The sequence below is a fragment of the Haliotis rufescens genome, unplaced genomic scaffold, assembly GCF_023055435.1.
Source record: "Haliotis rufescens isolate VD_foot unplaced genomic scaffold, xgHalRufe1.0.p SCAF_2, whole genome shotgun sequence".
In the NCBI taxonomy this organism is placed as follows: domain Eukaryota; kingdom Metazoa; phylum Mollusca; class Gastropoda; order Lepetellida; family Haliotidae; genus Haliotis; species Haliotis rufescens.
The window spans coordinates 50,562,507-50,576,195 of NW_025963890.1; the positions used below are offsets into that span (position 1 = coordinate 50,562,507).

Consider the following 13,689-nt stretch of genomic DNA (forward strand, 5'->3'; position numbering starts at 1 on the left):
CCACGAGAGGGCGCTGTCAAATGAAAACATTGAGAAACTTCGATATGGATTTTGACAATATGGTATCGTCGTGAAATTGTTTAATATTTTTTTTACGATGTGGCTGTGTATTGTGGTTAATTTATCAACTGTAAACATTAGCTGTCAATATTGATTCTTGACCTCTGACCTAGAAACTTGACCTAGTCATGTCGTTGTCACACCCTTGTCGCCCACTCACAAAGACGTGAGCTGGCGCGTAACTCATGAACAATCATGAACAATATTACCGAGACTTTCACTGTAATAGATGAAATGCCATGGCCACTGACAGAAATACCATCATTTATGAAGATCTCTCCAAAATACTATTTAGGATACTCGTGTAGATCTATTTTCATCGAAGCATATATGACCTCAATATGGACTAATTAAGCAATCGGTGAACACACGTTTCAGGACAATATTGGCTGCTGTAGATTCAGATTTATACAAACGTTTTGCTAAAATACGAATCCATCCATTGACATTTTATTAAAACAACGATTTCTAACAAATCAAAACTTCTCACAATATGGTCAATAACTGCAGGTTGCAAAACTGCCAAATGTCGGTCGTTCTGCAGTAGCCATTACTTTGTGATTGCACAAATTATGTAACACAATATAAAAACTTAGTAAGAAGATAATACTACATGTTAAGACAAGCTATGTCATCTGATACACTTAAAACTGCTAAACAACACATGTATAATGGTAAAAATAAAACTTCAGTAAACAAGTTCGAGGGGAGAGAGATGTTACCATGTTACCATGTAGAGTGTCATGGGTGCAGGTGCACTGTATGCGTGTAGACATTTGGTTTGGTTGGTTTTGTTGTTTTACGCCGCACTCAGCAATAATCCAGCTATATGAGGTCGGTCTGTAAATAATCGAGTCTGGACCAGTGATTGATATCATATGAGCATAGGCCCACGCAATTTGGGATCGATGACATGCTTCAACCAAGTCAGCGAGCCTGACCACCCGATCCCGTTAGTCGCCTTTTACAAGCATAGTCGCCTTTTACGGGAAGAATGGGTTGCTGAAGACCTATTCTTCCCCGGATCTTCACGGGTCATCATGTTAGGCAACGTATGTAAAATGAAAAAAAAAATTATTGTCAATAGGCCTTAAAATAAGAAAATGTTAATGAATTATGATCTGTATCAGATTATCTGATATAATCAAATATATCTATTTTTGTACGATTAACGTAATGTCAGTATGTAACATCCTTGATAGTCCGAGTAGTTAAGATTTAACTCTCATGTAGTAAACTTGGGGATAAATAAATCCTTTACATGTTTAAGTGGTGCTATAGTGTTTTATTGTACTTTTTAATTTAAAAAGGGTTGATTCATTATAATGGAATGAAATGGATGCTTAAGTAGTGTTTGCATAAGCCCGGGGTGAAATACCCAGCCCTAAGAGGTTATAAAACCCAATACTAAACCCTGGGTTCAAAAGTTCGTATTTTCGGTACGTATAAGAGAGGTCCCGAACACATGACTAACTGTATGACTACCTACTTGTTAAATTGCGCATTGCTCTGTTTGGAGAATGTTTATCTCCAGGTACTGATCCGCCGAATGTTCTTGAATACATAGTGCTGATTGGTCGACCACTTATTTCTTATTCTTATTCTTATGTTTGCGGGGGTTTTTTTGTGTGTGTGTGTCTATTTTCTAACGCCGCACTCAGCAATATTCCAGCTATATGACAACAATCTGTAAATAACCGAGTCTGACCCAGAACATCCAGTGATTGACATCATGGGCATCGATCTACCCAATTGGGATACGATGACATGCATCAACCAAGTCAGCGAGCCTGACCACCCGATCTCGTTAGTCGCTCTTGTGACAAACATACTTTGCTGAAGACCAGTTCTAACCTGGATCTTCACGTGCTTCTCATTACTATCAATTCAGAAGACAAATGACTGCAGATTGAATTGTAGTAACTTATCAACTATACATTGGTGCAGTGAGGGTTGTGATATTAGAGGGTTGGTTAAAAAGTTCTAAGCCTGACCAACTTTCAACTATGGGCCACAACAATTTGAACTAGTCAATGAAGGACACTATTTGAGTAGTTCATTGCAAGCGTATTTGGTCTGTTGAGGCCGTTTGTATATTAGTGCCAGCCAGTTGAACGTGATAGGGGCCCAAATAGAAACAGAATGGAAAAGAACGAGTGCCAAAAAGTCATCAAGTTTTTTACTTTAGAGAAAAGTACTCCCTAAGAAATTCATGACCGCATGTCACAAGTGTATAGGATGAGTGCCCTGGCTATTCCACTGCTCAACGTTGGGCAGCTTTAAACTAAGGCTGGGAGAACAAGGCCTGATGATGACCCTTGGTCGTCCCTCAACTTCCATCAACAAATATTCAATGAAGGAGATAGAAAAAAAACCGTATACTGTCAGACAGACGTATTACCATTGCTGAACTTGAGGAAGACACAGGTCTAAGCCGTGGATCCATTGAAACTATTATTCATGAACATTTACAGATGAATAAGAAGTCTGCTCGTTGGGTGCAAAAGTTTCTAAATTCTGATCTGAACAGAGAGAATTTAGAGCAAATTGAGGAGGATTTCGTCAAATTCAAAAAGAAATTAGTAACGGGTAATGACACATGGGTCTACAACTATGACCCCAAGTAAAAACGTCAGTCCATGGAATGGCACCATTCCACTTCTCCGGCACCAAAGAAATTCATGTCTTCAAGATCAGTGAAGAAAGTTGGCCACTGTATTCTGTGATGCAAAGAGGTGATCCTTGTTGATTACTTAGAAAGTCTAGAGACGATTACCGGTGCCTACAATGCTGATTTGCTTCATCGCCTGAGTGATTCCATCAAAGAAAAGCGACGAGGAATTCTGACTGCTGGAGTTCTACTAATTCACGACAACGCCTTTTCTCACACCTCTCCTCTTGAAAAGGTCGCCGTGCAACAATGTTTGTTCGAAGAGCTTCCTCACTCTCCATACTCGCCAGACATGGCACCAAGTGATTTCCACCTGTTTCCTAAACTGAAAGAACACCTTCGTGGAAAGCACTATGACGACAACGATGACCCCAAAGCTGCCGTGAATATGTGGCTTCAGAAAACCTCTTCCTCACTGGAAATTGAAAAGCTTCACTATCAATATGAGAAGTGTATTAAAAAGCAGGAGATTACATTGAAAAATACAATGAAAACACTTTCACAATTGTTGATTTTGTTTGTTAGGCTTAGAGCTTGTTTACCAGCCCTCGTATAGGTCTGTTATTGTGTACCAACCTCCACATGTATATATAGGATATATAAAAACACTCAACTCTCCCTCGAGATTTCTGTGGTGCGATCTATAATAGGTGAGGTGAAATGGTGTTTAACGTCGCGTCCAAGATTATTGCACTTATATAGCGACGTGCATGCACGTGTATGTGTGTGGCTGCTTGTACTAGTCCGGACTGATGCCGATTTATAGTGCTAGATCACTGAGATACCATGCCGCAGTTTAACATAAATACCCCACTCAGACACAGTATACTGACTCCGAGCCGACCAGTCCTTGTTTTAGCCCCTTAATGCCGAGCCTCAGACAGGGTAACAACAAGTACCATCTTTTAACGTCTTGTGGTATGACGCGGCTGGGGATCGAACCCTGGACCTTCCGCTCTCCGGGCGGACGCTCTACCATTAGACCACGGAGGCGGTCTATCTATAAAAAGAAACATAGATGTGAGAAACTGAATTAAGAAACCTGCGGTTTTTGCAAGGTAAGCACCACAGGGTACACAGTGGGCGTGCTGTCAGTATCTCACTGACGACACTGTCACCTTCATTTCAGTGTTACACACCTTCACTGAATATGTTTGTTTGTTGTTTAACGCCGCACTCAGCAATATTCCAGCTATATGACGGCGGTCTGTAAATAATCGAGTCTGGACCAGACAATCCAGTGATTGATATGAGTATCAATTCACGCTGTTGGGATACGATGACATGCCTCAACCAAGTCAGCGAGCCTGACCAAGCGATCTTGCATGTTAGCATCTTCCCGAGGCAAGAGAGTTAATTATAACTGACTTTAAAAGTCCAGTTTCCAGCCTTGCCGAACTAAGCTGGAAATCCTGGGCTCGATCGTAGCGCCACCAGTGGTTATTACGAGTTATGTCCCTTCTAAGCTTCTCCTATGGACCAATCAGATTCCACCTCTCGTATCACTTTTATTTGCTTCAAACAAAATGGCGCCGCCCAGTCAGGACGATCTGATCAATAATCAAGATCTATATTGTGATATAACAGGTCTTACATCGTGAAATGCACCAAATCACGTGAGCACCTTGGTTAAAAACATGAAAAGATTTACAACGAGTTGGCCGTACACATGCTTTTCAAATCCTGCAATCGACCGAAATCTACACGACAGTTTACGAACCGGATTTCGATTTAGTTTTGATTTTGATTGGACTATGCATAGACTCGTTAGTCCAGCCAAAATGTAACTCCATAATACCGGCCTAGTTCGGCAAGGGTGGAAACTGGACTTTTATAGTCAGTTAACTCTCTTGCCTCGGGAAGATGGCATGTTAGTCACCTCTTACGACAAGCATAGTCGCCTTTTACGGCAAGCATGGTTTGCTGAAAACCTATTCTACCCCGGATCTTCATGGGTCCAACACTGAATACAGCCACTGACGACTCAATGTGACCTCATATGAATGTCAAAACCTGACCGACATTGACGTAATCACAAAGAATAAATCCGTACTTGTTTTCAGCATAAGCGTGCGTGCATGTGCGTGTGCGCTTTGAACCCCGCACTCAGCAATATTCCAGGCGTATTACGCAGCGACTTTACATAATTGACCAGACAATCTAGTGACTGATATTATGAACATCGTCGGTGACACACTATCAACCAAGGTACCGAGTCCGGCCTCACGAACCGCTTAGCCGCCTCATACACAACCTACATAGCTTACTGGCACGGGTGGCCCAGTTGTCTGTGCAGAGTTGCGTCCCTTGGGCACGCCAGAAACCTATGATTGTGGGTTCGAATCCCGGTTCGCCCTGATTAAGTTTCTAGGTTTGTCAGCACCATACTCGTGGGTTTCACCGAAGAGGTAAACGTCTGAGACCTGCATCACTTCGGGCTTTCCTCCCACATTAAAGCTGACACGCCGTGATATAACTGGAATACTGTTAAAAGCGGCGTTAAACACAACTCACTCACTCACTCACATAGCTTACTGGGAATCATTTCAAACCCGGAATCTCTTCCATGGTAAGTTGATTCATTTCAAGATGTTTGACATTTGTTCGTTTTCATTTCTTTTTTATCCTAGAACATATGTTATTGTCGAAACTGGTATCGGTACCCGGATGTAAAGATCACGTGTAATAACATAAAACTACCGTGTAACAAAATAACGTCATCCTGTCGCACTGTTGAGGCGATATGACGTTTTATTATCCATAAGGTTAGAAATGATCGAGTTCATAAACGTCATATGTGCAACAGTGCAGCTACCACTTGAGTCGAATTAATCCTTTAGTGTATTGTTTATGTCATCCGGACGGCATTGTTGACGTCATTCGAATCTTATTCTGACGTAAGTTGGAATGACATCACGCTAGAAACGACGGTCGTTATCAGTGCATTTTTCTAAAGGGGAGCTAAAATAAGGATAAAAAAATCATGGGTAAGCAAGAAATTATTACACTTGCATTTGTGTCATTCTGATTTTACAAAACACGTGTAAGTATTCATACACTAACCTTGATCTCGCACCGGAAATACAAAAATTCTGACACTCGTATATCAGCATGACACACATGCTCGTATAATAAACTCTGTATCTATACCACCAGTGAAGTCATAAATTGATAACGTTAAATCATCAGCATTTAGGTACAGCGTAGTTTTTATCTCGAGCTGATCTTTTCTACATTATCCTCCAATAACTTTCCTAAAATGACATATATATGGAATATTCTACACGAAACTAGGTTACAGGTGTCCATCGGGAATGTTCCTTTGTCAAAGGAAATATTCCCATTCATTCACTCAAGACCTATAAACCATTACGTCCAAGCTTCTTGATTCTCACATTAACACTGTATGTGTATCCGTACGAGATATCTACTTTAAAAATTACGGGCGTGTTAACATGAGACATGACGTTCACAGCAACAACTCTGTGTTAAACGTCCAAACAGTATGAGAATCAAGTCTGTGAAACGTCAAGATTATTGTGTTTGTTTCTTTTTTCTGTTGTTTATCGCCGCACTCAGCAATAGTCTAGCTATATGACGGCGGTCTGTAAATAATCGAGTTGGGGCCAGACAATCCAGTGATTGATATCATGAGCATCGATCTACGCAATTGGGATACGATGACATGCATCAACCAAGTCAGCTTGACCAAACGACCCCGTTAGTCGTCTCTTGCGACAAGCATAGATTGCTGAAGTCCTATTCGAACCCGGATCTTCACGGGTCTATCCTGAAGTAAATTGACACCGCCTACAATCAGTTTCAGTTTGCGACTACAATGGTTTGGTTTTTAAAGTCAGATATTGAGGACTGACACGAAAAAAACGGGGCGTTTATTATTTAACCTGGGAAGAGAGGACGAAAATTTACAAGAAGTGAAAATAAAGGAGGTAAATCAAATAAAATTGCATAGAACTTCGTCTTGTTTTACTGATACTTTTTCTACTAAAAACTACACCAAGAGTTAGATCGTACAACGCGCCTAGGTGATACGGTAATACTTTCTGTCTGGAACAGACCCAAGTGACTGAGGCGAGTTGATCACTTCTGGTGCACACGCCTTGGTAACCAAGGTAAACTATCCTATCACATTTCGACAAATCGACTTCCGCGTTGAGACCGGTGTACATTCAAATTCGTTACACCTGAAAATATATTGCCCTGTTGAGCAAAACAAGACTCCCGAAAACGCTGATTGTGGGGCTTTTTGACACATATTATAGATTTGCTGAGCCATCGTTGTGATAGTGTTTTCAAATGCTTGGAAATGACCTTCTAATTGATTTATGACCAATTTTATCGAGTGACTTTTGAAGTCCTTATTTGTAGAGGGTGTTGACAAATTGCTGCTCGTAACGCGGATATCACCGCTGCATTCAGAAAGTTTCAAAATGGCCACTTGTAACACTGTTGTTTTACTACTGTGTCTGTTAATTAATGTCGACCAAGTGCTAACCAGTGACTATGTTTTCAATGATCAACAAACACCAGCATTTAAAGACTATGAGATGTTTCAAGATATTTTCCCTTTAACTGTGGGAAACTTCACGGACTTAGTGATAAATCGCCCCGACCCGTGGATCGTCATTTTTCACAAGGGGATGCTGGAGCGAGGCTGGAAGTCCCTGGCTGTCAGCTTGAGGGGCGTGGTCTGGGTGGGCATGGTCGACCTCAACAACAACAAACAACTGCTGCAACAAATTGTAAATAACATTGTTTGTCATATTAATTACGGCGTGTTTATACACCAGTGCAATAAATCCTTTGACGAGTAACCAGGAATAATTGATTTCATGAATTTTTAATGGCATCGATATTGTGTAATTCAGCCTTTGAAATGACGTAGGAGTGATGTCACTGAACAATCAGATGATGTCACAGGCACTTTGTCATTGTTTACGAATTTCGAAAACCTACACAAACTGCAGGTTAAGTCATCTGTAGGTGAATATTCACTACTAATTTGTAGCCATGGAAAATTCGTAGACATTGCCAACTCGTAGACAAAATTCATAGTAAACTTAGTTGTTAAAAAAAATAAAATTTGGAATGTTTTTCCCACTAATATGACCGAACAATCTTCATGCCAAATAAAATGAAAAATAATGAGCTATATTGGTTTATAATTTTGTTTCAATCTACTCCTATCTATAAACAAAAAATCTAAAAAGTGTTGCCTGTTGTTCAAATAATTTTCAAATCCAACAAGACAGTTGGGCAGGTGATCCAAAAGTTTTGCCTGCCAATCTTCAAAGTTACCTGCCCACATGCAGGCATTATGAATATCGAAAAATCACAAATCAAAGAGATAAATCAGGTCTTGATTCAGTTGAAATAATGCAAACAATTACTTGTGAATGTACTAGGAGTTATTAAAAAAATGAATGCATAAGTAGTCTTAAAATTGGCTGCCGGATAGTCGGGTAGGTGGAGGAAAATTGCATGCAGCCCGTCAGAAAAGTTAGCAGCCAGAGGCAGGCAGGCAAGCAGTTATTTCGGACACTGAATATAAGTATTATGTAAATCCACTGGAATATCATCCGTTAATTAATTCATCCATCAAGCTTTACTGAATTATAATAAGACAAATAAATTTGTCATCCAAAACTTGTCTCCACAGGATATATTGCATTGGTGAGATCATTGATATCTCCAAGGAGAGATCGCTGCAATGAAGCTGCATCCAATCTCATTAAAATCTTATCTTAGTTCTCGCTACTGCTAAGATCTGATTTTAATGAGATTAAAACAACATCTCAATGCTTTGCAGACCATTGTGACACGCTTGGTTACCATGACATCACAGTCAAATGACAACCCGTGAGGATCCAGGGTAGAATAGGTCTCAAGCAACCCATGCTTGCCGTAAAAGGCGACTATGCTTGTTGTAAGAGGCGACTAACAGGATCGGGTGGTCAGACTCGCTGACTTGGTTGATGCATGTCATCGTGTCCCAGCTGGTTGGATCGATGCTCATGATGTCAATCACTGGATTGTCTGGTCCAGACTCGATTATTTACAGACCGCCGTCATATAGCTGGAATATTGCTCTGGGGCATTAAACAACAAGTAAACATAATTTATTTATGCCTTATGTTCTAAGTATTTTGGGCATGTGGGGTAGCCTTGTGGTTAAATAATTCATCTGGCACGCTGAAGAACAGGGTTTGATTCCCTGCATGGGTACAATGTGTGGTGTTAAACAACAAACAAACAAACAGTCAAATGACATCACTAATTTCTCTGCTCATGAAGCTGGTTAGCTGTACTTTTTACACACAGGCCACCGCTTATTACTGTCTACAAGCTTAAAAAGTTTAAAGAATGATGATGGCTGATAAATAGAATTTCACCCTCTTGTCTTTTGATATTAGATATATCGACACTCGTCAACTTATGTTGGTGTGTTTGATATCAAAAGAAATTTGGGTGAGATTCTCTGTATGTCAGATGTATATTTGTGATAGAATGATTTGGCTTTGATTTGGCAATGGCATTGATCTTCATAAATGTTTCTGGGATAGCCTTGTATTTAAGGCATTCACTTGTCATGACGATAGCTTCTATTCCAAACTTTGGTACAATGTGTGAAGTTTGTTTCTTGTAATGGTATCACTCTGCTGTGATAGGCATTTAGAAGTTGGGAGTACACGAATACATGACACTTTTTTATGGATACTGTAAATCTGGAAATTAATGCGTCTCCAAATTAATGTGACTGCTGAACCCTAGCCCAAAATGCAACTCAATATCAATGCTGCTCAAAAAAACATGTTAGTGTTTATATTCAAGTTGGTATTTCTGCTATCCTAAGTGTGCAGTGATGACGTCTTATTGTTGATAGTCATTTGGAGACATAAATGTGAAATTAATTAATGCGAGCAAAGACCACTTGCATTTTTTGCATTTAATTCACGCTCGCATTAATTTCAAGATTTACAGTAGTAACTTCTTTTTTAGTCTTTGTATAATGTTTCAGAGCTAGAGTAATTGAAAACAGTTTTAATTGGCTAGCACTTTCAACTCGTACCACGTACGAGCCCCAATCAGGCCATAACTGAATAACGGACATGAAGTAGTAACATATAGTTACATGGCGTCAAAACATTTAGGAGAACTATGACGTCACAATACCAAGGTGACAATGAACAAATAACTTATGCCTTTACTTTTAACTTAGGCGCGTATTTATGAATGAAATGTTGCTCTTTTTAAAATAATGAAGGTTCATGATCAAAATTTAGCTTATATAGTTCAGGTTGCTGAAGACATTTTCTACCCCGGATCGTCACAGGTCTTACAGGATACTGGGGCCCATATCTGATTTTCAAAATGGGCAGGGTCTCAAACACCATAAACTGCTTTGAAATAAACTTAGGTTTGTGCAAACCAGCATTCATCATATTTCGTTAAATGTCACTTGCCAAAGAAATAGCCATGAGTTTGACATGAGCTTCAGTACTTTACAATAGTTACAAGGATTACGATCTTATAGTGTTATGGCGATTAGGTGCCTCACTCTGGCAGCATGGGTACTTTACTAAGAAAGTGTTATCCAAAGGATAACATTTGTTACATTTGACCACTTTCTAAATGGCATTGTGTATTCATAGCTTTCAGCCATGGTAGCTGTGCCAATTTTCACTTGTCAGAGGGGTACTCAAAGTACATGATCTAGACTACCAGTTGTCAGACTTAATTTGTGGAAGCCTTGGTGGCTGAGTGGGTTTGAATCGCAGATCGGACTCAACCCCAAAAGTAAAGAATCTGTGCTTTACTAAGAAAGTGTTATCCCAAATAAAAGATTTGTTACCTTACAGTATTATACTGAGTGAGTATGGTTTTATGCCACATTTGGCAATATTCCAGCAGTATCACAGCGGGGACACCAGAAATGGGTGTCACACATTATACTGATGTGGCTGACGAATACAGGCCTTCGGTATGACAAGTGAAAGCTTTAACCACTCGGCTACCCTTCCGCCCCTTACAGTATTATGATATAGCAGCAATATTGAGCACAGGGGCAATATATTGAGAAAGGTAAGCGCTTCAAAAAGATGAGTCAATTTCAATCTCCCACACTGATGAAGGGCTGTGTTCTTCTGGCTGGGTGATTAGCTCTTGGCAGTCTTTGAAAAGGAAATGGAAAAACGGTTTATTTTCAAGTGCATTATAAAAAATGAAAATCTAATATAATGCATGAGTTGTTAAATTAGAATTATGATTGATTTTGTCAGGGTATTAATATTTGATGTGCCTCAAGATCTATAAAACATTAGGAATTTGGCTAATTGCTCTTACAAAAAGATTACAAAACATGTCAATGATCATTGAATGAATCTCTCTTTTTGAGTGGTATGATTATTTCCAGGATTAAAATGATTGCTATTGTTTGTGAATTTCTCACATTGGTATCTTGTGAAGGTCATCGTGGAATCTCCTGCTGGATAGTGCTGAAACAGAGCTGCACGTATCATTTAACCTCCCTATTGAAATTGTATTATACTTTTAATTTTTTAACCTTCCGTCTAAAATTTTGGGTAAACAGTCTGTAAAGCAAAAACAAAAAATCTGGCCTGAAAAAGTTATTCTATCTTTTCTACTTGAGCGAAACAGTTCAAGTATGATAGGTTGGGCAGTTGATGGATTCAAACTTATAGCCAACAAATTCTGGCAAGGGAGGTAACTCTACACAGCCTTAGCCCACTGGGCCAAAGGCCCTCAGATATCAATAGAGTCCCTGATGGCAAGTGACACACAACCAAAGATGGAAGGTCAAATAATTGTAACAAGGATACTGTGTTTTTTTCGCTGTTTCTTTGGCATATCTTGATAATCAAATGTTTCTACCAGCACCTTCATTTTAAATGTATTCTTTTTACACAAAGTAAACCACCATACTCACACTCACTGATGTTCACAGAAAACAACCTGCCGTGATATTGCTGGAATAATGCTAAAAGCGGCGTAAAATCAAACTCACTCACTCATAGAAAACAAGGGCAGTGGGGTAGCCTAGTGGTTAAAGTGTTCACTTATCACGCCAAAGACCCGCGTTCGATTCCCCACCTGGGTAAATGTGTGAAGCCCATTTCTGATGTCCCCAGCCGTGATATTGCAGGAATATTGCTAAACGTAGAACCAATCTCACTCACAGAAAACAAAATGGTCTGTATTATTTTAAAATGAAATTCTAAAGTTCAAAACATCCAAAGTTTGATGTTTTGAAGAGCACAATTATTTTTTCCTCATAAACAACAAAACCATGGAATCACTATGAATGTGATTCATAGTGTAAAATTTCATTATGTAGTTATGAATTATAAAAAAAAATGAGAAAACGATTCAGATTGTATTTTTAAAGTTCTCCTCAGACACCTCAAAGAGAGGACAAACTATGAGGTCATGTAGCACCACAATATTTTGTTCATGGTGTTAGGATTCAAACTTTAATAAAGGAATAAAAAATAAAAAATTAGAAGCTGATGAGAATCTTATTCAGAAACCAGAAGCCCGAGAGACAGACGAAGATCACTGCAGATGATAATGGCCCAAGGAGTCAACATCAGAACTCATGTTTTCCATTGAGGATGTTTTACTCAACAAACACCAAACGAAAAAAATGAAATCAATTTTTTAAATCATGATATTTCCCTTTAAAGCTTCTGTGACTATTACATTAAATACACAACATCCTCTGACACCAGTATTTCTGGTGTCCCCCGCCGTGATATTGCTGGAATATTGCTAAAAGCGGCGTAAAACCATATTCACTCACTCACTCACTCTGACACCAGTAGCAGATCACTGTACACAGGCAATTGATGAAAACGCAATGAAGGTCTCCGAACCGAACCGTCACACTTCCCTAATTCGATGGCTGGCGTCATACACTCGTAGATCCCTGCAATTGTGTGACCATTGGTGTGTCTTCTCACACTGTAGCCAGTGGGACACCGTCGTATTCTGCTGTCATGATAATAAACCAGTTCGTTGATTTCTTTACATATAAACATCAACGTCAGGGAATAAACAATCTCAATTATCCATTGATAAACAAAACAACCTCTTGATATTAAAATTAAAACAATTAAAGTTTTGAAATACCATAATGTTCCACATGGGTACATCCCAATGTGCGTGGATGGATGCTCATGATATTAATCACTGGATTGTCTGGTCCATACTTGATTATTTTGCAGGCCCCTGTCATATAGCTGGAATATTGCTGAGTGCGTCGATAAACAACAAACCAACCAACCACATGGGTACAATGTGTGAAGCCCATTGCTGGTGTCCATCGTGATATTGCTGGAATATTTATAAAGACAAAGTAAACCATACTCACTCTCTATAATTGTTTTGTTTTAAATACAGAAAACTTTGACCTTCATCCCAAGAATTTCGAAGTCCTTTTATTAGAATTTTTAGTTGCTTCATCTCCTCAACATAGGCTTGACCTTTCTTCGAGTAGAAAACTTGTCTATAAGTTCTCATAAATTGATTTGAACTTGGAGGCACGGGTGACCTAGTGAGCTTGACGTCATATCTGTTGTGTTCCTTAACTGGACATGAGGGCACAGGTGGCCCGGTCATCTATGGTGCCGCAATTCGCTGTGCAGAGTTGCCTTCCTTGGGCACGCCAGCAACCTATGATCGTTGGTTCGAATCCCGGTTCACCAATTATGTTCCACCAAAGTGTTAAATATCTGAGACCTGCATCACTTTGGGCTTTCCTCCCACAGTAAGCTGACACACCTTGATGTTACTAATATAATCAGTACTGTTCAAAGTGGCGTTAAAACCAACTCACACACTTAGTTGGACAAGGGTTGGAAACCCAGATTCACCTTTCCTGACTTTTCCTTGATTTCAGCAAGTTGTTCATGCCTGTG

At 39.6% G+C, this 13,689-nt stretch overlaps 1 protein-coding gene across 3 annotated transcripts in view; it reads left to right on the top strand.

Moving 5' to 3' along the window:
• The first annotated feature begins 6,971 nt into the window (after positions 1-6,971).
• Positions 6,972-13,689, top strand: part of LOC124118398 — a 40,206-nt gene continuing 33,488 nt past the window's right edge. For all 3 annotated transcript variants that reach the window (XR_007222300.1, XR_007222299.1, XM_046480502.2), the window contains exon 1: positions 6,972-7,494. Coding sequence is in view for 1 of the 3 variants with exons in the window: in XM_046480502.2 (XP_046336458.2) it covers positions 7,183-7,494 (312 nt within the window). In the remaining 2 variants the exon portion in view is untranslated. The remainder of the gene's footprint in view (positions 7,495-13,689) is intronic.